This window comes from Lepidochelys olivacea (assembly GCF_965140295.1).
Source record: "Lepidochelys olivacea isolate rLepOli2 genome assembly, chromosome: 5".
Taxonomy (NCBI): domain Eukaryota; kingdom Metazoa; phylum Chordata; order Testudines; family Cheloniidae; genus Lepidochelys; species Lepidochelys olivacea.
The window spans coordinates 117326849-117351646 of record NC_140415.1 but is presented as its reverse complement, the minus strand read 5'-3'; the positions used below and the strand labels follow the sequence as shown (position 1 = coordinate 117351646).

Genomic DNA, 24798 nt, shown 5'->3' with positions numbered 1-24798 from the left:
GATGAAGTATGATAATTCTCTGCCTACGAGGTAGCTATCTACCATAGTAGTTGTGATTAATGAAGGGGAGGTGGGGTAGTTCCCTTTTATGGACACCCAGCCAGCCAGTAGCTGTAAAATCCCTGTTATTAGCTGTTCTCTAATTGCTCTACCTATAAAGGGTTAAAAAGTCTCACTGCTATGCTTAGGTAAAAGGAAGGGAGTGGGCACCTGACCAAAAGAGCCAATGAGAAGGCTAGAACTTTTTAAAATTGAAACAAGACTCCCCTTTTGTCTGTCTGCTGTTGTTCTCCGGGAAGAGGTGGACAGGGCAGAGCAGAGCTAGGCTGTAAGAAGCTTGGGCCAGGTATGAAAACCCATCAGTATCATACCTAGAAACTACTCATTTAAAAACCCCAGATATGTAAGTAGATCAGGAAATGTCTAGGAAGACGCGATTAGGTTTATTCCTTTTATTTCATTATGGCTTGTGGATTCCTCTGTGCTCTTTGTTTGGCTTGTAACCTTTAAGCTGGACCTCAAGAAAGCTATTCTTGATGCTTAATCCTTGTAGTTGTTTTTTTTTTAATCTAGCAAATGCCTAAATTCCCAAATGTATTTTCTTTGTTTGTTTTTATTAATAAAATTTATGTTTTTTTAAGAACAGAATTGGATTTTTGTGTCTGAAGCGGTCTGGGCACATGTTGTTTAATTAGCTGGTGGCAGCAGCTGATTTATTTTTTTTTTCTTTCTCAGCTCTTCCCTGGAATGGGGCAGGGGGTGAAAGGGCTTGAGGGTATCCCACAGGAAGGAATTCCCAAGTGTGCCTTCCTGGGCTCTCAAAGGGGTTCTGCACTTGGGTGGTGGCAGCGTTTACCAATCCAAGGTCAGAGAGAAGCTGTGACCTTGGGAGTTTAGTACAAGCCTGGAGTGGCCACTATTAATTTTTCGAATCCTTGCAGCCCCCACCCTTCTGCACTCGAAGTGCCAGAGTCAGGAATCAGCCTTGACAGTAGTCATTAAGGCCACAATAGTGCTACGGCCTTATGCAGGTAATCACAGTGTAATACATCGTCATTTCCCATCCATTCCCACAATGTGATAGCTGCAATACTTCAGGTGCATCGGCATGCCTGAGGAATCAAAAATCATGGGATTGGTGTAAAAAGGAAAGTAATAAAGGTTGGGTTAATTTTTAATTGCCTCCTGGGTTTGAACCATTAGGGGTGCACATTTTCAAACTTTCCTCTGAAAACTTGAGGTCTGGAAACATGGTTGTGGTTTTTTGTTTGTATGGAGGGTTTATTTTTTTTATGAAAGTAGAGATTCTCCCAAAATCACATGACTCCAGGAGCAAGGGTTTTAAGAAAAATACCCAGTATCTGGAGACTCATGATAAAATCACCAGTGATGTCAACACTGTTAAGAGCATCTCTGTACTTAGAGGGCTCAATTCTCTTCTATGCCAGAGCTCAGCTGAGAGTTGCCCCCTACCTATCTGTGGTACAGCCTCTGCTCATCCTGACAAGGCTTCTGGAAGGGGATGGCATTATTGGAGTCCTGAGCCAGCACACACTTTCACCAGCAAGAAGATCCCCTCTGACAGCAGAATTCTCTGCTTGCCTGTTGTAGCCATTTTCCCTTTGATCCAATGGCTGGTGCCCTAGCTGGGATCACGGGATACTTGCATTCAACCTCTGCTGTCACAATGACTTTCTGTGTGACCTTGGACAAGTCACTTAGCCACTCTGTGCCTCAGGTTCCCCATCTGTAAAAATGGTATAACAGCCCTACCCTACCACACAGGGGTATTGTGATGATAAGTACATTAATGATTACAAGTTAACCAAATGCTTCAGTGATGGAGGCCACTTAAATTCCAGACCTTGGATAGGAATAATTTTTCCTATCCCACAAAACTTTTTGATATCAAAAAATTTTCCTGACCCAAATTGGAATGAAAAGTTGATATCTTGAAGATTTTTGAAAACCAAAAATCCCCCCCAAAAAGTTTTGGTATCAGGGAAATTGAAATATTTCATTTTGATTTCAAACTTTTTTTCTTATTTTATTTACTACAGTTAGCTTAAATTTCTAAGTGAAAAGTCCTTTCAAACCAGCATTTCAAAAATGTCGAATCAAAACATTCTGACAATTTGAAAACTTTTTTCCTAAAACTTTTTGAAGTCAAAACAATGAGCAGAACCAACTTTTTCTCATCAAATATTTCCATTTGGACAAATCGACATTTTCCCATGAAAAAATATTTTGTCAAAAATGCTCTAAGTAGCACCAAAGATAGATAAACCCTCAAAAGGGACCAAGTCACCTATTCAGCAAGCTACTTAAAGCACATGCCTAACTTTAAGTATGTGAGTCTTCTCATTGAGTTCAGAGGGATTAGTCACCTGTATTAAATGCCTTGCCAAGTCAGGTTGTGTTGCCATCCTCACACCATGGAAATGGAAAAGGCTTTTTGTTTGTTTGTAGACTGGAAAGGGGAGAAAAAATTCTGGAAGATACTCTCACTGTTTGGGAAGAAGAGCAGACATTTTATACTGAAAAACAAAACACAGCAGTGGGCCTCAGTGCTTACTGCAGACCTCAAAAATTACATTTAGGAGCAAGACTTTTCACCTGAAAATAGGCCCACATAGACTCGAGCACAGTATCAAGTGGCTCTCATTCAGGCTATTGCATCAAAGCAACATCAAAGCTTCAGGAGATTCATCCTGAAAGGGATGAGAACTTAAGAGTCCTTATTGCTGGCAATGAATTCCTTCTGAGAACAGAAGTGAACTGCACATCCCTGTTTTTCAGTCAAAGCATCCTAGTCTCCAAGCCTATTCTTTGAAACAGAGGGTCCAACATGCATGTGTTTGGGGCAGAGGCTGGTTCTTGGGGCTCCATGTGAATGGGACCTGCAACTGAGCGGACTCATTGCCACCTCGTCTTCAGGCTTGTTTTCAGAGAACAGCAATGTAAAAGCCAGGGAAGTAAAAGACTGACATGCTAGCAGAGGAGTAGTGTGGTGGGGTGTTCACCCCCACACTAGCCTAGAAGGGGTTAGTGAGGCTGAGAAGGGGCAAGTCAACCAGATAGGCCCCAGCTGAGCAGAATTAGGCAGCCTGAAGGATGATGGAGCTCAGCTGAGAAGAAACAGGCTGGCGGGGCTAGTATAAGGCAGGAAGGGATTGCAGTGAAGGAGCCTGCTGCCATTCTCTGGAGGTGAGAGAGGGAAGGAAGGAAATTTAGGGAAGAGAGTGTAGGAAAAGGCTTAGGAAAAAGGACAGCAAGTGCAGACCTTGGCTGCTGATTAAAGGGTCCCTGAGCTGGAAGCTAGAGTAGAGGGCAGCCCTGTTTGCCATACCAGCCACTGGAGAAGGGGTACCATCTGAGCAGTGAATGAGAAGACTGCTTGAGACCATTTGTACAGGAAGACTTTGTTACCCTGGAAGGGGAGGACTATAATGACCTGGTTGGAGGGCTAAGCCATGAAGTCTCAGAGAGAGAGGTACTTGCAAAGTGGCAGAAGGACCTGGAAAGAGCTAATATCCAGAGCAACCAGGAGGAGATGCCCTAGCAGTGAGTGGACCCCATGACAGTAGAATATGTTCACCTTTCCCACAGAAGCCTGAAATCTGGGACATGCAGTGTGCTGCATCGCTAACATACAATCATACTGTGTAACAAGGCGATAGATTCCAGGCATTTCGATGCAAAGATTTTCTGTTAAGTCCACCTCCTCTGACAGGTTCTTGAACCCTGCATGGAGAGAGGTGCTTCTGCTGAATTAGTAGGTTTGCTCAGGCATGTCCAATAAGAGCATAAGAAAGAGTGGGTTATCTCAGAGGCAAAGGGAACTGGTGGTAGAGACCATTCCGGCAGGGGAAAGCCCTAGCAATGCCTTGGGCTGAGGCATGTGGTTTTGTTGTTTTGTGAGTTGGCAGTAAAGCCAAGCATGTGGAAGGGGTTGGACCTGCTTTGATGTCTGCTTTCTTAGAGGCAGGGTGGCAATGTGGCCTGCTTTCATAGTGCTTATTTATATTTTGATCAGTTATATTCATGGGGGCTGGCGAGGAAGAAACTCGCAAACATTCTTCCCACATTCTGGCGCCAATTGTTTTCCATAAGGTATTGTACTGGGTTGAAAATGTCTGACAATTATATATTGGATAGCAATAAACTCAAACTTCAGTGTGACACAGGAACAGTAGGGATGATGGCTTTTGATATTTCACCAACAAAGTATGAAAATATTAGCCGCCTGCAGTCAAACTACTCTTTAAACTCTCTCCACCCCAGCCTGCCTCTTTTTTTTTTTTTTTTTTTTTTTTTGGTATGGAACTTTTATTCAGAGAGTAGAGTTCATGGATCTCCCTACAAAATTATTCTTTGTAACTTATGCTCCTTTACCTATTGACGCTTTTAGCCATGGAGTCATGGTAACCCCAGGAAAGTAGGAAAGCAACAAATCATTTTCTGCAGAGTAGAGAGAGATAAAGACAGTACTGTAGAAAAATGCAGCTCTCCTCACAGTTTTGGATCTCCTGGAGAAGTGAACTAGTCAATTGGAAGAGTGTAAGTAATATTCCAGCAGCCTGGTTTGACTTTGGCAAGATTTCCTTTGAGCAGCAGATTACTCCCCCTCCCCACCTTTAGAGGGGAAGGGGGCAGGGTTGAATGACAGAAAGAGAAGCTCTTTGTTCCTTTTCCTTTCCAAAAAAATGTGCAAGTCTGCTAACTATTGCACAGCACCTGGACTCTTTCCTTACTAAAGTAGAATAATTAGTAAGATTGGGTATTTTGATAGCCCTTCAGGTGTCTGTTTCTGACTCTCCTTATTCCCATACCAGCTGCTTCAGTAATGAGCAGAAAACTCTTCATTTTTTTTCTACCCGGCTTTCATTTCAAATGCTGGCAAAATTTCCTCGGAGCTGCTTTACTGCACATTTTTCATATGCTTGCACCAAAATGATATCAAAAAGAGAAACACCAGAAGGCTTTCCTGGGGGGTGAAAACCTGGTGCTGGAAGAGGAAGGACTGGTATTCTATATCTGTCACACAAAATACTAGGGATTATTGTTTTGTGGAGGATTTGCTGGGGGGCTATAAGTTGTCTAAAAGGTGTCAAATGAAAATCTGGCCCCCTAAGAAAGAACAGATGGGGGGAGGAACAGCACAGTTGTTCTTTTTGAATATACATTCTTTTAAATTCTTTATACACACAAAGAAGCTGAGCTGCAAGTGTGAGAAACAGACCAAGTATAATGGTTTTGAATGATCTTGTTTTGTAAGCTACAATACATCAACTATGATTCATGACTCTGTACAGGGGCTTTTGTGAGCACCTTGGGCATGGGGGATTTTTGAAATGTTGCCCAGAGGTTTATGGTTTCCCATTAACATAGAACATGAGTTTAGGTCAGAGGTGATGAATACTATACTGTCTATTTGGAAAAATTGAATGAATTTTTCAGATACACAATCCTGATTGACTGCTTCATTATATTGTGTAAAAAGGGGCATTGGTACCAATTCTGCTTTTGCATTAAAGGGAAGAGTAAATTTCTCCTCTTTGGTGTTTTTTATGTCTCTCTTAAATCATCACTTCATATACCTGCCCTTGAGCCATGAGCAGGTGCCAGTCTAGCAATTTCACATCCTACAGGAAGCTAAGGAATAATAATTCCAATAAAGTTAATGCTTCTGCTTAGTGAAGTTCCTGTCGACTAGTGTCGAATGTAACATACAATGTTTTCAAAAAGAAGAGGAATACTTGTGACACCTTAGAGACTAAAAAATTTATTTGAGCATAAGCTTTTGTGGGCTACAGCCCACTTCATCAGATGCATAGAAACACAGAAGCCCATGAAAGTTTATGCTCATATAAATTTGTTGGTCTCTAAGGTGCCACAAGTACTCCTGTTCTTTTTGCGGATACAGACTAAGGCAGCTGCTACTCTGATACAATGTTTGAATGCTGGAATTTTGCTTGTTATCAAATGTATTGCAAAGACCGGTCCCATGTGCCATATATTGTACACATTGAATGAAATTACAGCTAGCCAGTTAATTCTTTTCCTAGTTTATCATTCCTCAAAAGACATGTGAAGTATATCTTTGAAAAATGAGTTTTCATTTGGAATCCCCATGCCAGATTTACTGTAGTAGGCCTTACTACCCTTCAATGACTGAGAGCAAAATCATAATTAGACCAAGTTGGGACACTGCCTGAAAAGGAAATTTCAATTACCAAGTAATTATCATCATCCTCATATACAGAAATAAACAACAATTGGTTCCTGTGATCACTATATTGGTCATTGGGGATAGATAATAAGACCTAAGATCTTGGTGAATTTTCCAAGCTAGATGAATTATATTTTACTAAAAATGGCTTTGGAGAAAATCACATTGCATATTTCAGAATTCAAAAGTTGTGGGGAGGAAATGCTGTCAGCAACTAGGAGGTCCTCTAGCTTCAAGAAGACGCCCTTCACCTTCTCACACATGGACTTAAATTCTCCCTTAAGACACAGGTGAAATGGGTGGGATGCTCTCATCATGCTCCTAGTTTGCCTTAGTCACCACACAATTTGTTATCTGCTCAGGAATGGCCTGGGTCTGCAGTTCTTAGGAAGTAGGGTGCATCATGGGGCGTTGTTACCGGCGGAGCCCTGGAGTGCAGCTTCAACAGAATTTTTTTCCTATTTTTTAAATCCTCCTCTTTGGTGTAAAAAGACTTCCCATTTCCAGTGAAATCTATGGTTGTTGGGGAGCTCAGCAACGTTTGAATCCCATGGAAAAAGTTGTAGCATGATCTGAAGACTATAAAGCTAGACAAATTCAGACTGGAGAAAAGGTGTAATTTTTTAACAGTGAGATTAATTAACCATTGGAGCAATTTACCAAGGGTCATGATGGATTCTCTATCCCTGCCAACTTTTAAATCAATATTGGATGTTTTCCTAAAAGAAATTAGGAATTATTTTTGGGGAAGTCCTATGGCCTATGTTCCACAGGAGGTCAGATTAGATGATCACACTGGTCCCTTCTGGCCCTGGCATCGATGAATTCAGTCCTTACTCACTGCCAGTTGTTGCTTTGCTCCGATTCTCCTTCTTCCCTCAGAGTAAAGTTTGGGTCTTTACTAGTAGTGCATATCTCCAATTTGTCACATGGTAATTGTTTGTCCTACATGGGATTTCAGATTCAGGAGCTAATGGAAAGGCTGAATTATGACAGAGATTCTCCAGCTATAGTTATGTCAATAGAGCATTATAATATTTATTGTCATGCAGCTGCTTGCTCCCAGTTTCTGAATGACAAGTGAGTTCCAGTTACTAGTGCTGGTGCCACCTTAACTTGTAGGATCCCGAATTGTCATTGTCATATTGTCATCTGAGTTTGTAGTGTTTTTCACAACTGTCTTTGATATTAATGAGTTTTTAATTGGGAATATAATTGAGACATCATTATGGATGGAAATAACCATGCAGAATCAAATATTGTCCTTTTGGGGTTTTTTTAACTAGGCCATATGAATGCAATCCACCAATACAGAAGCACATATTAGCTTTAATTTTATTTAGGGCATGGATGCATGTGGTGATTCTGGGATAGGGTTAACACAAATCATATAAACAAAGTTTGCCTTTTCTTTTCAAGAGTTCTGTGTGTGTATGTGTGTGTGGGAGAGAGAGAGAGTGCTGATTGAAAATTTTCCCTTATAACTCTTTTTTGACAGAAAATGGGGTTTTCAACTATAATAATATTCACAGAAAGTTCCTCCTTTCTGTGGAAAACTTTGACTTTTTCAGCTTTTCAGCAAAACATTGAAATTTTCCACAGCGAGAACCCCTTCTATTTTCCAGCCAGCTCTATTCCACCCCTTCTCCCCAAACACACAGTCAATGAAGCTATGCCCGTTTACACTAGCTGAGAATCTGTTCCAGGGACTCAAATGTAGCGCTTTGGTTGAGATGAAATGGGTTGACTTGTCAAGGCTTAAAATGATATCCTCCATTTTGTTAGAGGTCTGTTCTAGGCTTCCAAGGAGTCAGTGGGTTATAGGGATGAGATCAAAATGGATGTTAGTGGAGTTAGGATGTGCAATAGTTACAGCATCTACAGTATGCTACAAGAGCATCCTCATTATCAGGAGTTGAACACCCATAGGATCTATTGACTTTAGTGACAGCATGCAGGTGCGCATAAGTGATCTTGGAACAGAGAACCCGCTGCAAAAGGACTCCTGTACATATTTATCTAACAAGCGGCTGCAGTATCCAGAGACCCAGAATACCCTCATCCAATAAAATAAAAAATTTTAAAAAATGAAGTTCTCACTTGACCTTTTAAAACTACACCAAAAATCCATACATAGTGAAGGCTAGCACAGTAAGACAGACAAACACAATCAAGGAATGGCTCTTTAATCACCGCTTTGATGTCAATAACTAGAATAATGAGCATGCCTAGGACACAGTGAATGTATCCTTTATCCTTTGTTAATGATTAAATGTCATTTAGAAAACATACATTAATTCAAAGAGCAGACTGACTGCCTTCTGCAAAGAGTGCCTTGGTGTGCTAGGTCTGATGTCACTGAACAAAAAAAGTGCATGTTCTCCATAAATCCTCCTTACTGGTGGGCATATATCTGTACCCGCCACTGTGAAAGATGTATATAAAAACTGTACAGCATGGGCCAAATTCCGTTGTTATTTATACCAGTACTTGAATAACTGTTGAAGTCCCTGGAGTTACATCAATGTAAAATTTAACAGAATTTGTCTAGGGCACCAGACAAAATGTCAGTTGTAATTTATGTATTTCTGCCTTGGCCCTTCTGCAGGCTGGTTTTGAATCTAAATATATTTTAGGAACCCCTTTAGCTAATAAGGAATCTGCAAGGCAGCCAACATTTTCAGTCTGCTGTGTGTATATACTATGGTGAGCTCTTTTTTTTTCTTTAAGATGCAAGGGGTACCAGTTTTCCGCAGCCACCTCAGTGATGGCTTTGTTTCCCATCTGAGCCATTAAGTGGCTTTAATTGTGTTTGGATTACCTGATCTCTTTCTGCAAAACCTATTAGGTGGTGACTGATGAGCTAAAGTATTCTTTCCCCCCACTCTGCCATCCCCATCATATAGGCCACAATTCTCTGCTGTCCTAACACTGTTGGGTTTAACGGAGTTATGCTAACAGAGAATGTGGCCCAGAATTCTGGGGCCAGAGAACTTTTGGGAACTCTGAAAAGGACTAAGAAATGTACTATATTGTACTGGTCCTTAGTAGGGTTACCAGATAGCAACTGTGCAAAAATGGGACCGTGGGTGAGGGGTAATAGGCGCCTATATAAGAAAAAGTCCCCAAAAAACAGGACTGTCCCTTTAAAAACGGGACATCTGGTCACCCTAGTCCTTAATATTTTGAACAGCAAACAGATCTAATGTCGTATTTCCCATACCCTCTAATTCCTCCAGCAGTATGGAAACAGCACCCAACAGACACTCGACAGCTTTCTCCTTTGCCACACTCAGTAGGCTCTGCATGTGACAGTTCAAAGACAGAGAGCCCCTGGTGAGTTTATTCTTTGCCTTGACTGACAGGATTTCTGCACAAGTTACAAACAGAACAGCTGCTAACATACTTATCCAGGTGGGGGGAGAGGGGGAAAGGCCCACACAACTGATGGGATTGTTTGTTGTTTTTTTCTTTTATTCTCCATGTAATTCAATTGTCCATATGCATGTGTTACCAGTTTCACTAGGTGTATTCACCTTCTCACTCCCATTTCAATGTTCAATACTGAGATGCTTTCATTACTGTTAAAATTCTTTCCTTAGCACTATAGGTAATTTTTAATTTGCCAAAACTTCCAGTGCCCTGAATTAAAATTGCCCTCCATACTAGGATTTAGATTTTGTTTTTTAGCAGTTTGCAAGCTGCGATGGTTATAAACCTTATAGTACACATGGTCCCAGTCCACACATGCACCCCGGTAGAGTAGTGAAACCCTCCTAATGTGCATGTATTTTCCTACAGGCATATTTGGGTTAAAAGTTTCTGAAAACATTAACTCACTCATGCAAACACATCTGTTGACAGCCAATTGCCTAGATTCTCCTTAGACCAGACCCTCCAGCTGGCATTTGGAATAGAAACAGCATTAGGGATGCAAATGGTCAGTCTCTTGTTTTCCCAAGTTAAAGGGCAAACATCCATACTTATACATTTAGACCTCTCTGCATTTGATGATTGGTCATAGGATACAGCTATCCTACCTGAAGAAGAAGATGACAGGGATCCAGGGCATGAAAATAGAATCTTTCCTCGAGGGCCCACAGGGTAGTGATGAACACTTAGATGTCTACCACCAGACCTATCCCCTGTGGAGTATCATAGTGTTTTCCCTGGCCTATTCAATATTTACACACAGCTGCTGAGAAAAGTGTTCTCGGTTGCCAATGGTATGCCAATGGCATATCACTGTGTTGTTCACAACTGACAGCTACATTACTGTCACCCAGTTATCCCAGTGTCTAGATAAGGAAGAGCTGATTGGTGTTAAACACCAGCAAGATGGAGGTTATGGTGGTTGGCAGAGGAAAACACTTTGACAAGGTTGTCAAAACAGTGCTGTCTCTACCAGTCAAAACCATATGTCCACAAGGTTTCTTGACTCCTCACAGATCCAGGTCCCTCGTACAGCTTCACATGGAAGAAACATATTCCGTCATTCACAAAGGAATCTGCATCCCTTGCTTTCTGCTGATGACCTAGACTCTATCATACACACATTTGTCACTGCCCAACTGGAATATTACAGTGTGATTCAATTAACCTCAAAAGCAGTAGCTCTGAAAAATCTGCAGCTGATGCAGATTGCAGCAGCCCTCTTCAACAACTCAGGTACCAAGAGTACCTTGCCTAGAGTTCCACCCAACTTCCCTAAGATGATGCCAAATATCAAAATTCAAATTCTCTGGAGAATATAATCCTCTGTTTATTGTATGCGTTAATGCAAGTTTTCCTGTACCTAATATGTCCGGGAAGAGGGACCACCTCTTTCATGGAGGAAGAGAATAATTTTTCACTTTTTATTTTTATTTTCTACATAGATCTGATGACAGAAAGCCAACCTTCCCTTATTTTAAGCAGAGTGCTCAGCCCTCCTACTGGTCTGGTTTTTGAGGTAATTTCTTCAAATGGGGTTAATTAGTGCAGCTATGAGAGAACATAATATATAACTCTCACACAATCCTGGTGATTCCAGCTGTGCTTCCTAAAGTAGTAATAACTGATACATATATACTGAAAGAAAAATGAAAGGACTCTTAGCTGTTGTGTGTAATTTTAATTTTAATTGAAACATGGGACAGCTGCAAATGGTCTTATGATCAAGCCTGGTGGTGTTCAAGTCAAGATGAGGACACCTCTTCAATAAAGTTTTTCAACAAAATAAATAATCTGAAATAAATAATGTTAAAAACTTATAAGCATCGTTATCAATGTTCCAGTCTTTGGTAGACTTTACTTTTGCACAATGCTTAGTCTCCTGTTATAAGTAAGGCTACGTTTTAGTCACAGTCATGGACAGGTCACGGGCCGTAAACAGGTTTCAGAGTAATAGCCGTGTTAGTCTGTATTCGCAAAAAGAAAAGGAGTACTTGTGGCACCTTAGAGACTAACCAATTTATGTGAGCATAAGCTTTCGTGAGCTACAGCTCACTTCATCGATGAAGTGAGCTGTAGCTCACGAAAGCTTATGCTCAAATAAATTGGTTAGTCTCTAAGGTGCCACAAGTACTCCTTTTCTTTTTGGGCCGTAAACAAAAATTCACGGGCCCATGACCTGTCCATGACTTTTACTAAAAATACCTGCCCTGACTAAAACTTGGGCGGGGGGCTCTGGGGGAGGGGCAGTCCAGGGGCACCGCGGGTGCTGGGGATGTGGCCTGGGACCCCCCCCTCGTATTGGGAGGGGAGGTTGGCGGGGCTGGCAGGGTATTTCTACCCAGCTCCATATCTCTGCAGCTTCTAGGCAGCGGAGGCAGGGGCCAGGGCAGGAGCTCCGCTGCTCCCGCCACAAGTGCCAGCTCCCATTGGCCGGGAACCCCATCTCTGGTTATGCAAAAACCCAGTCTTTTGAAGCTATGCCCTGAAGAGTGGGCCATTGTTTGCTGATCACCTGTTACATGAGCCTACGATCAAAACCCCATGCTGTATAAAAGGAAAGACTGAACTAGTCATGGTGGTTCTGGTTCTTATTCTGAGACAGTTATGAACTTGTAGCCACGGGGAAAACCCAGTTGTGGGTTTAGAAGGTCTGACACCTACCAGAGCCTGAGACTGGAGCTGGGGTGACCTCTGGTAAGCTTTTTAACATGTGCATAGATTCTTTTATTGTTTTTAATGTTTTCTCTGCAATGCTTTCACCTTGCCTATAAAGAGCTGTGTCGTAACATATAACTGCAGGCCAGTATGCTGTTTATAGCCTCTGAAGAGAAAGCAATGCACAGACGCTGGCCTGTTTAGGCAGTCTAGCTTGCTGTGAATAGCACAGAGTAGGCAGGGAAACTGTGCAATCTGGATAAACCCTGGTCAGGAGAAAGAGAGACGTGGGTCTCTCTCCAAGAGAGGTGACAGTGAGGAGCTGGGAGTCTAGAGTGGGTATCCTTGATGAACCACAGAGGGAGAATACAGGTGGAGTTGCCCTGAACTGGCACATAGCCAAGTGAATAATTTGGATGAATTTCCCTTTTTTTATCTGTTTCTGAATTGTCTGTGAACAGATTGTGAAATTCTCACATACACTGGATATTCAGTATTTCTTCAGCCCATAATTCTTTGCCTGCAAACAATTTCTGGGAATAGTTGCAACTTGCATTGTCTGTTAAATAGGTAGATTGCTTGGTATTGTCTCTGTCCCTTTATTGGATGACTCAGAGAATTAATCAGCACAGAGCAAACTTTGAATCTTACTTCACTTTTGAGGCCCTTTTATGACTCTGCCCCCCTCTCTACTTCTAATCCTGTCTCTTATTCTGTTGCTTCCTGTCCCCCTCCAATTTACCAAGCACGCCAAGCTTAAAAGCCCATTTGTCCACTTCTCCGACAAACTCTCTCTGCATTTTCTTCTTTGCTTCCCTTGTGCATGAACTACCCTCCCTAAATGATCCATAAAGTGACTACCTTATTCAAATCTTCAAATTATGTTGCTACTACAGCACTAATCATTTTAACATTAGAAATTGGGCTTTTTGTGGGTATTCAGCCTAACAGACTTTTTGTGCTGAAATGTTTGTGGAGAATGAACATCGGATTGTGAACATAATTGAATCAAAGCTTTCTTCCAAATTTGAATGAATTGCTAGAGAAATGTTTTGTGCAGTATTCTTACAGCTACTCACCTACTTCAGTAGGATGTTGTAAGGCTTAATACGTTGTTTGTAAAATGTCCTGATATCTTGGACGAAAGATGCTATAGAAGCACATATGGCTTCTTCTTGTGTATTAATTATTGGATTGTATATTGATTACTACATAGACAGCAAGTGCTCTAATGGGAAATAACAGTCCACTTCCTTAGTTTAAGCATCATTGATTATAAAGCTCTGATGTACGTGAAGCCAGGAAAGGAGAAGATGATAAACTCCCTACAGAAATGAAGAAGAGTAATGGAGGAAGATGGGGGAGAGGGAAATAAAAATGATGACCCAAAGGTACCCATGTGCCACTGCTCTTACTTCAGTGAAACTCTGATTCAAGAAAGCATCCCTGTTCAGGACAGTATTCAAGCACATGCTGAAGTCATCCAGATAATGAGATTTCAGTACATGCCAAAATTAAGCACTTGCTTAAGTGTTTTCCTGATTCAGGGCCTGAGAGAGCAGGAAGCAAAGATAGGTCTTCCTTTCCCAGTGCACTATGTAAGACATTACATTAAAAAAACCCTACATTAAAAGAATGTTGAGGTTGTAAAGTCAAGCATTCCAAAGTTAGGAAATGCCAGAATTAGAACTGTGCAATCTTATGTCAACCCTCTTAGATGTATGCATTATGATACAGTCTTTAATTACATAATTACCCATCTGCTCCTGCCCCCCACCACCTCTGCTCTTGTCCACTCCTGCCACCTGCTCCTGTCCGCACTCTCCCTCTATTATCCCCACTCTGGCTCCTGCAATCCGCTCTTACCTTCTCCTCCACCCCAATCCCTACACCTCTACTCCCCTCTCAGTCCCCTTGCTGTCAGCATCAGTGCTCAGTTGTCCCACAGCTGGGAGGACAAATTGCAGGGAAAATCTGGCTTCACACCTGCAGTCCAGAGATGGAGCATGCTCAGTTCAGCTAGACTCTTCAGAGAATTTAGCTGTCAAACTCCAACAATTTTCTACTGCGAATGTGCTAACTAAGATGTTTTGGAAGCTTATAATTTGGGCAGGTCCTTATGGGGATGGCAAAAGGCAGACCTTGACATTACAGTAACACACACCCCTGCCTAATTTCAAGTCCCCTCTCCAAGGAATCGAGGTGCTACTGCTTCCCTGCAAAATAGAATCTTTTTAACGGGGCAAAACAATGTATTTCCCCCTGATCTTCTTCTCAGAAATGGCTGATCTATTTTAGTTGAAACAATCCAAAAATATTCCGCCTGAGACAGACACCCAGCACAGAAAATGTCATCCCAGATGGTTAGTTTATCAAACATAGAAACAACTGAAAACAGGGACTTACAACAGCAAGCGTTAGTGACCTTACCTATAGGCCACACTGCCAGCTCTGCCTATAACACGGTTATCCCTGATTTTCCTGTTTGGCTGTGGGTTCAACACTACCAAGTACTTATGGCTTTGAATACAAGCATGCTTAGCCACTGGCTGAATTTGGTCTTTAGTCTTTTACTGGCTCTGGGTACATGCTGACACTGTGTAATGATGTAGAGTCAGACTGGACAAGGAATAGCCAGATCAAAGAGGAGTACGAGCAGCAGCACAATAGCTATTAGGCATCAAGGCTAGATAAATTATTCCTATTTAAAGGTGAAATTCACTGCAGTATAGAGGGTCTGTGCAAATCCCAAACAATCTTACACAGTTTGTTAAGTGGTACATAGGATTTTGTGCAAGATTTCTGCACTGGGTTGATTTTCACGCTAAAGACTTAAGAAATACAGGTATACTCACTCTGGTCAAACACTTACATGTAGTCAGAACTGAGAGTCAAAGCTGCAGGATTTTGAACAAGTGATTTGCATTTCAAAGGTCTGGAATAAATACCAACTAAAAGAGGTCTCAAGTGTTTTGGGTGAGATCAAACAGAACTATTAACTAATGACTTAAAACAAGCTTTGTTAATTGTTAATCAGTCATCTGAACCCTGGGTAAGGTCATATGTTGAAACAGGATATGGGCCAAAGGTAACCTGATTCTTAACAATGGATTTAAAAGGCACAGTCAGAGAGCGAGAAATGAAAGAAGGGGAAGTTTGTTAATTTTTACTCTTCAGTAAGGAATAATATCCTGAAATGTGTCATTCTGTAATAAAAACAAAAAAACACTAAAAACATGGGAGACCAAAATTCAAATATGGCTGATCCAGATCTGGCATTTGGATGCTTAAATTGGCACTCAGGCAGACAAATAAGTGCCAATTTCAGTATTCCGCTCTGGGATGTTGATGCCCTGTTAGGTAACTATATCTGAAAGCTGAGTCCTTTGTCAGCTAATAAAACAAACATCACAGAAGTGTAAAGAGAAATGAGCCACCATTAAATGTATAGTCACCTGCAGAAGAGTCATTTTGCGGAAGAGAACTTATTGAATGCATAATATTAATTCATACAGACAAAGAAAACTTCAGTGGATGTGGGGTGATTGGATGAGAAACTGAAATTTCTGTAACCATTGCTTTAATGCATTCAAGGCTGCCCGTATGATTCATTCATGCAATGCCTACTAGTAATTACAAAAAACAACCTTCTGTTTCTCTTTCCTGTGGTTCACACTGTTTGTTTGTTTCGTGTTTCTCTTTATTAGATTATAACAACCAGATTATGGTCTAAGTTTATTTGGTTCTGCCTCAGTGTACGAGGCTGGGCCTGATTACTTCTCTAGATCCATACAAGGCCTTCATTTCTATGATTCTATAACCTTTTCATGTTTCACTAGAATGGTGAGCAGAAACCCAGACCCTACAGCAATGGACATAATATCAGAGCCCAAAGAGAAGAGAGAAAGAACTGTTGGTGTTAACAGATAGACTGACCACAAATTATTATTATTTAACACACTGTCTAATGTAGGCAAGGCAGTGTACACTTCTAACGTGCTAGCTGCTCAAATGGAACCCTAGGGACAAACCTGCTAGGGATGTTAGCTAGCATATTCTGAAAACACGCCTTTAAATCCTAATCAAGTCAAACTTTAAGTGTGCATTTATGCTAAGGAAAAGAGTGTGTTCTTACCTCCTCTTGACTAACACATAGTACCCAATGCGAGATAAAATCTTAGTGAAGACGAGAAACTGTAGTGCCTTCACATGTTAACAGGTTGAGGTAAACACTAAGGGGGAGCCTAGTGGAACCCACTAACACATGTGAAAACTACAAACTGCCTCATCTTCCTGAGGATTTTCCTCCTGCTAGTTATCCATGTGTTAGATTACATGAGGTCAGAGCACACTTTTTTTTCCTAATGAAGGCTAGGCCTAAAATGGTGTCATTTGCGCACACACAGGAGCTGGAAGGGAAGAGAGTCTCCACAAAAATAACTAACAGGAGGGAAAAGGTGTGATGAATGGGGTTGAACAGCCTGGGCAGATAGAATTTTAAAGTGTCCCCTCTATTCTATCCTTTCAGCTTTTATTCACATTTTCTTCTGGGCTGTTGGCATGTGAATCAAATCAATTTTACTCCTTTAGACTCCCCTACTACTTCCTAACATATAATTTCCACCATCTTAAACCTCAGCTCTGAATCTCAAACACACATGAATTAATGCACACAAATTTTCCAATGCACATGCATGCACATACACAAAAGTGATTACAAACACCACTTCCCTTTCTTGATTCAGACATGGTGGAGAAATCCTTTTATCACTTTTTATTCTCCTCAACAGCAGCTTCTATGCTTCTTAGAAGTTTTAGTTACCAGGTAGCATGGATGTCTGCAGAGAAACATTTCATACTTTTGCCAACTGACATAAGCACTCCGGGGGTTCTTGTCTTCCACTGAACCTATTTACTTTATGCTTCCTACATAGGTGAATAAGATGGAAAATGAATTCCCTGCACACCAGAAGTGTCTGTACGAAAGTGCTAACCACACAGACGGAGTTAAAAATGTAATGATCAGAGTGACTGAAAGCTCCTTTGATCAGAATTCTGTGGAAAGACCCAAATCACAGAGGCCAATAGATTTTCAGTCTTAACTTAGTTCATAATGAAGTGAAGTTTATCTTGGAAAACCTTTGTCACAGTTGGACATAACCAGTAATCTTTACTCACAAGACTTCTACTGAAGGGGGAAACTAAATGAATCTCAGCAGTTTGTCCTTCCAGGACAAGGTTGAAATGTACTTTTATAGGTAGTGTAACAAAGTATGGTCTTCATCCTAGTCCCCAGGCAACATCACAAAACCACCACACAATTTGCTGTACATTATCACTCTCTGACTAGGAGAAGCACTGGAGTGGAATAGGAAGGCCATGTAGGTCAAAACTAAGGTGCACTCACAGAGTTATGAGAGGAAGCTTGCACTGTCCCTGCTTGCAGTGTGCCTAGCTCTGGAAACTGTTATTAGTCATTCACTGTCATGAGAATTAAGAACACCTGTTTTCTTGTTTTTTGTATGGAATCAAGTCATAGAGATGCTCTGTTGAGTAGCCACCTGATAGAAGGACCCACCTTTTTGGTAGCTGCCCCTTTAAAATACAGCTTCACGGGATAGTAATTAAATGTAATAGAAGGCATCCTTTGTTAAGCTACCCTCAATTTTAATCTGCAGGTGGGAGTAAATAAATCTAATAGACACTATGGCTGCCAAGCAATCTATTGTCCCTATCTTGAATGTGTTTTATTAAAAACAAAACAATTCTTTCTTTTTTTATTTTTTTTTTTGCTGCTGCTCCTCTCTCCCCATCACAATTAACTTACATATTTAAGAATGAAAAAGGTACTTTGTAAACAATGCCCTTTGCAATAGCTGTCATCTCAATGGGGCCGAGAAATTAATAAAACCTCTTTGTGAAGCTAAAGCAACGTTTCAGCAAGAATTGATTTGTTCTTAATTGAAGTGCTAATCAGAGATTCACCAGTTCTATTATTTATCTATCGGTCTATCGTGCACCAGTTCCATATAGGTGTGTGTGTGTGTGTGTATATATATATATATCATCGATATATATAGAGAGTGTGTATCAATCTGTATATCACTATAATGTGTACAATAAATGCTAATAGGAATCCTTCTCTTGCTAGGAAACTCTCTTTTCTATACAAATGAAGTGAATGCAACTTAAGGTTCACAGTTAAAATATTGAAACAGGAAAGACAAAAGTTTTAATATCACATCATTGAGTCCCAGTGCTGCATACATTTTGTAAGCGTGATTCACTTTATTGCTAGACCTGTTAGCATAGAGTGTCTGATTTAGCAGCAGCACCGTCATGCAGAGACTCAAATGGGAAAAAAATACCCCCGTCACTGCATCCAGTAGGAAAAACTGCTGCATGATGTATCTGAAATCTGGGGGCAGAATGCCAAATGAACGGATTCTTAGACATGTCCCTTGACTTGTAATGGAAATATGTTTTCCTTTTGTCTCCATTTGCTATGGCTTTTGTTGTGGTTTTGAATGGAAATCTATGAGACTGCTCTGAAATGGATGCCAGAAATCTGGTTAAAACAGTATTTAGCTACTAACTTAACTTCTCCCCCTTTTCTTCACTCTTCTGCCAGGCTCGTGACCGAGGAGTAAACAACATCGGTGGAGTCATGCTTCACACGGCCATATCATGCTGGCAGCCATTCCTAGGTCTGGCTGTGCTGCTCGTTTTCATGGGGTCCACCATAGGCTGCCCAGCCCGCTGTGAGTGCTCAGCGCAGAACAAGTCTGTCAGCTGTCACAGGAGGCGCCTGATCTCCATCCCTGAGGGTATCCCCATCGAGACCAAAATCCTGGATCTAAGCAAGAACCGGCTGAAGAGCGTCAACCCTGAGGAATTCACATCCTACCCGCTGCTCGAGGAGATAGACCTCAGTGACAATATTGTTGCCAATGTAGAGCCTGGAGCCTTTAACAATCTTTTCAACTTGCGCTCTCTGAGACTGAAAGGAAACCGTCTAAAGCTAGTCCCGCTAGGGGTATTCACAGGGTTGTCAAACTTAACCAAGCTTGATATAAGTGAAAACAAGATTGTCATTTTGCTGGACTACATGTTTCAGGATCTGCATAACCTAAAGTCCCTTGAGGTTGGGGACAATGATTTGGTTTATATATCCCACAGGGCCTTCAGTGGACTGCTTAGCCTGGAGCAGCTCACCCTGGAGAAATGCAACCTAACAGCTGTACCAACAGAAGCCCTTTCCCACCTTCACAACCTCATCAGTCTGCATCTGAGACATCTCAACATTAACCTTTTGCCTGTGTATGCCTTTAAGAGATTGTTTCGCCTAAAAGACCTGGAGATCAACTATTGGCCTTTACTGGACATGATGCCTGCCAATAGCCTGTATGGTCTCAACCTCACTTCTCTCTCAGTCACCAACACCAACCTGTCTGCAATACCTTATTCTGCTCTTAAACACCTGGTTTACCTGACACACCTAAACCTCTCCTTCAACCCCATAAGCACCATTGAGGCAGGCATGTTTGCAGACTTAGTGCGTCTGCAGGAATTGCACATGGTGGGGGCCCAGTTACGTACCATTGAACCACATGCTTTCCAAGGGCTCCGGTTCTTGCGTGTACTTAATGTGTCCCAAAACCTGTTAGAAACGCTAGAAGAGAATGTATTCCATTCCCCCCAAACTCTTGAGATCCTCTGCATTAACAATAACCCCCTGGCTTGTGATTGCCGCCTCCTTTGGCTATTACAAAGGCAGCCTATCTTACAGTTTGGTAGTCAGCAGCCTATGTGTGCCGGCCCAGACAGCGTCAGAGAGAAGCTGTTCCAAGACTTTCACAGCACCGCCCTTTCCTTTTATTTCACCTGCAAGAAGCCCAAGATACGAGACAAGAAACTGCAGTACCTGGTAGTGGAGGAAGGACAGACAGTGCAGCTGATGTGCAATGCCGATGGGGACCCTCAACCCACCATCTCCTGGGTGACGCCACGACGGAGGCTGATCACAACTAAATCAAATGGAAGAGCCACGGTGCTGGGAGATGGCATGCTGGAGATCCGATTTGCTCAAGATCAAGACACTGGACTCTACATTTGTATTGCAAGTAACGCAGCTGGGAATGACACATACTCAGCCTCCCTTACGGTAAAAGGATTCACTTCGGACCGTTTCCTTTACGCCAATAGGACCCCTATGTATATGACAGACTCCAATGACACCAGTTCCAATGGAACCAGTGTGAACACCTTCTCTCTGGACCTTAAGACAATACTGGTGTCCACAGCCATGGGCTGTTTCACATTCCTTGGAGTTGTTTTATTTTGTTTCCTACTTCTTTTTGTGTGGAGCCGAGGGAAAGGCAAGCACAAAACCAGCATTGACCTTGAGTATGTCCCCCGCAAAAACAACGGTGCTGTAGTTGAAGGGGAGGTTGCTGGACCACGGAGGTTCAATATGAAAATGATTTGATGGTATACTGCTAGCAGTGGTTTTTCTGTGGCATTATAACCAGTTAAACAAGCCTGGCATGTGGAATTGCTAGGCGGAGGCAGCTTAATGCAGCTGTCACTGTGTCAAATGGTTATGTGGAAATGGAAAGACTATTTGGAGTTGTAAAGTAGAGCCTCCTAACCTTGAGGCATGTGTGTCAGGGCCTTTCAAATAGTTGGTAAATGGTACTAATTGTTTGCATTGCAAATATTGGCATTCTGGGGATCTCAGTAATGAACGGTTGGCTCATGTTCATGGACAGTTGTTCAACATTTTCTAGCACTACAAAAAAGAAAAAGAAAGGAAAAAAACCCTACAGTGTAGGATTTACATATTAAAAAAGACACCTTTGTCTAAAACATACTCTACAGTGAAATTTGTATCTATAGATCTCATTTGTTAAAGCCTTGCATCATACCTTATAGTTGGTTCAACACCACAAAGAAATTGATCTTATCTTTTTTTAATATACATATATACTGTGTACATTTTAAAGCAATATGAATGAGAGGCTGTGCTTTGAGATATCCACCGAGACTGACCCAAGTGTGATGTCACTCCTCCCCTTAACTACAGTCAAACCTAAAATTAGACCTCTGTAGTTACTGATGAGACAACACAAGATACTTTTGTTCTCATGTAGAAGACCAGAGAGACATAGCTTAGGGCACAAATGTCCTGCTCTGTTGATCTTCTCTTCATATAAATAAAAGGCATGTGCCTAGTTTTGATACAGAATGGAATATTTTTTATATCTGTGATATCACACTGGACCAGTTTACTGTAACAAAGCCCTGGTTCTCACCCAGGAGAGCACCACCTACTAGGCGTAACAGACCTATAAATGAGATAAATTATACTTTGAAAAAAGAGATCTGTTTTTGTCACCCCTTGGTTTTAATTTCCAAGCCATTCTTAAAATGTTAATGTGTACTGGGGGGAAAGGAAAGAAGATAATGCATTCTGTGTACTCCTAGGAACATATGGTCACCTTAATATTTGCGGGAGTGAATTAAAATGTATAAAAGCTCTGTTGATAGGAATGAACTCTTCTCCAATGCCAATAAACCAGAGGTATCCATGCATAATAAGAGGATCATGCTCCTAAAGAAATGTTTAAAACATGATAGCCTCCAAAAGGCCAAAGTACTGCCAATTATAATGAACTTCTAGCCACTGTCAATCTCATCCCATCTATTAATAAATAACATATAAACACAAAAGCTAATTTCCATTAACAGATTACTTCAATCTGCCATTTTAATAATTGTATTGTCTTGGTTTTTTTAGGGACAATGGCCCAGAGCATGAGGTGGCAATCTGTTGGGTTTTTTTCATTTGTTTGTTTATGTGGAGGGGAAAAGGCAAGAGGAACACTGGTTATCTTTATATATGTGTTTGTTTTATTCCTCTAAAGATCATGCAAAAAGGGCTTGGAACTGTAATGTCAACTCATTGTACTGTTGGTATCAAAAAGATATTTCAGAGTACTAGTATTTTCCAACTCTTGGTGGGAGGGGGTAGTGTTTAACCACCTTGTAATGTCCTGATAAATATGAGCCATAGATTAATTTATTTAAATGTTTGGTTGGCAATTATATATGATTTATAAATTATTTGGAACAACTTTGAGTAAGAATAATAATCAATGTGTTTAACTAGAATGAGCATAAAATCAACCTAGGGTAAACTGTTCAAAAGTGCCTATGTGACTTGGGAGCCTAAGTCTCATTTTGAAAATTTGACATGGACACTTCGGAGCATGAATCAGATTGACTGACTCTGATTGGGACTTAGCCACTTTTGAAAAAGTTACCCATGTTCTTTGGCTGAGATTTTCACAGCAGAGCTATGGGATTTAGACACAGTTCTTCTGTTGCTATAAATAAGGAGGGGTGTTTAACTCCCCTAGGCTACAGTCTGTCCAGGCAGATCCCTGATTCAGAATGCAGGATCAGGACCTAGACTGCATTGAAAATCTCAACCTGTTGTTTTGAGTGGTTGATCTCCATTTAAATCATTGCTACATTTCATGTAGTTGAGGACAAAGGGGGTGTTCCCTTTTTTTATGCACCACATTAGATTACTGGGGATTTATATGGTGGGGAATAATCCTTTTGTCCTTTGAAATTCTATGGAATTTTAATGAAATGAAGTGATTCCTGAATAAACACGTGACAACAGAGAGATTGTTTTTGCTGATCAAACAGCAGAGCCACTGAAACGCTATTGTTCGTTTTATATGGATAGTAAAATAAATAAATAAATGAGGGGGAAAAAATGGCTGAATTATCAATTGGAGACATTTCCATTTGCCTTTCCCTTGTAATTATCATTTATCCATTAGCAATCCATTTCCCCTGTAGTGATGATGACCTGATTTAACTCTGACAATAAAATCAACGTTTTGAGCAAAAGTGCTGCTGAATTCTGGTTTAGGTGGTTGGTACATATCCAAGTGGATGGCTTTTTTGTATGTTTGTTTATTTTAAATTACACAAAAAAAGGAAAAAGAAAGTGATGGGAAAATCAGGAAGAGCTGTATTCATAGAAACTAATCTAGAATGTATTGTATTTTCAAGTTTAACTACTACCCCATTGCTGAACCCTTCCCTTTCCCTCTTCTTCCCCACCCCACCTGGAAACAGTATCTCAGAAGTAATGAAATAGTTATTGTGCTGTTAGGATATCTGATTGGTACTGGAACTGGCAACTTAAATGAAAAATGATGTGGGTAGTAAAATCCATAACTATGCAGGCCTTGCCGAGACTTAGTCCATAGGACTACACACAGCAAGAGATAGAGGATGGTAGTACGTTCTGGGCTTTGTTGTCTGAACACCGCTGTTTGCTCATGGCCTGATTCTATTTCCTGTGCATTCGGTAGTACACTACTCCTTTAGACAGCCCCATTTATTTCACTGGGACTTTGCAAAGAGTAAGATACCACTTAACATGAGTAAAGATGGCAGAATAGGGCACCAATCATTTTATCCCCGTTTTGTTTTTTGGCTTCCCATAAACCTGATCCTATACTTCTTGGGCATCTGCCCTTGACTTCACTGAGTGAGCAAAGAATGCAGGTTCTGACTCTAGGTAAGCACTTCACTGCTCTGTTTGCAAACATATGGGAGCAGTGACCAGAGGAGTATTTATTCTGCCCCTTATGCACGTCCAATCTATGTAAATTTGGACCAGTTGCTCACCTTCCTTTGAAAGCAGAGAGTGAAAGCAGCTTCCTTGACTGCAGGCCAGTTTAGTTTCAGAGGAATTAAACTGAGTTTATTGGGACTGCTGCTGCTGCTCAGGGTCTACCCTAGTGTATCCCCATGCATGACTGGGGCCTGCCAGTGAATGAAAGTGAGCACAAATTGAACCCTTAGCCCTAGCTTTTACTTGTCTTTTGTCTACCTCGAAAGAGTTGGTTGTAAGGACTTACAGACGTACAAATGCAAGTGGCATCCCATGGTGATTAAAGCAGCAGAACTGTGAGCTGCAGCCATGCAGTCCATGGGTTTTGAAAGGAAGAAGTTGGAAGAGTTGAGAGCAGCAGAAGTCCCAGGGGGCGAATGCATCAGAGGGACTGAAGAAAGGAGGCTCATCACTCACCCCACTTCTAAAATCTGTAAGACCCAGACTGCATCTCCCAAACGAACTAATCCCCCTGCTTTGACAAGCGAAGGTCACATTGTGCTCCTGCCTTGTAATCTACAGCGTGCATGAATACTGTGACTCCCCAGAACTGCATTAAAAAGGAATGTGGAGCAATATCAAAAGGAAATAGTCACCAGGTGATATTAGAACAGCATGACACTAGGGTCAGGATGAAGAGCAACCAGCACCCAAGTACACTGACATGTCTAGACTTTCAGCTACCCTGTGTGATACGGTGTACAAACCCCACATTGGGCCCGAAGCAGTTAAAGGACAGTACTGAGCCCAGGTAGCCTCACCTCTGCAGACCTGC

The 24798-nt window shown here is 41.3% G+C and overlaps 1 protein-coding gene across 4 annotated transcripts in view; it reads left to right on the top strand.

Moving 5' to 3' along the window:
- Positions 1-23231, top strand: part of LINGO2 (leucine rich repeat and Ig domain containing 2) — a 757476-nt gene extending 734245 nt beyond the window's left edge. For 3 of the 4 annotated variants that reach the window (XM_084628753.1, XM_084628754.1, XM_084628755.1), the window contains one exon: positions 18954-23231. In XM_084628753.1, coding sequence (XP_084484879.1) covers positions 18990-20810 — 1821 coding nt within the window. In that variant the 5' untranslated portion in view covers positions 18954-18989 and the 3' untranslated portion in view covers positions 20811-23231. Of the gene's footprint in view, positions 1-11121; positions 11184-18953 lie in introns of those variants that run through there. The other variant, XM_084628756.1, reaches the window with a different exon arrangement.
- The last annotated feature ends 1567 nt before the right edge of the window (positions 23232-24798 follow it).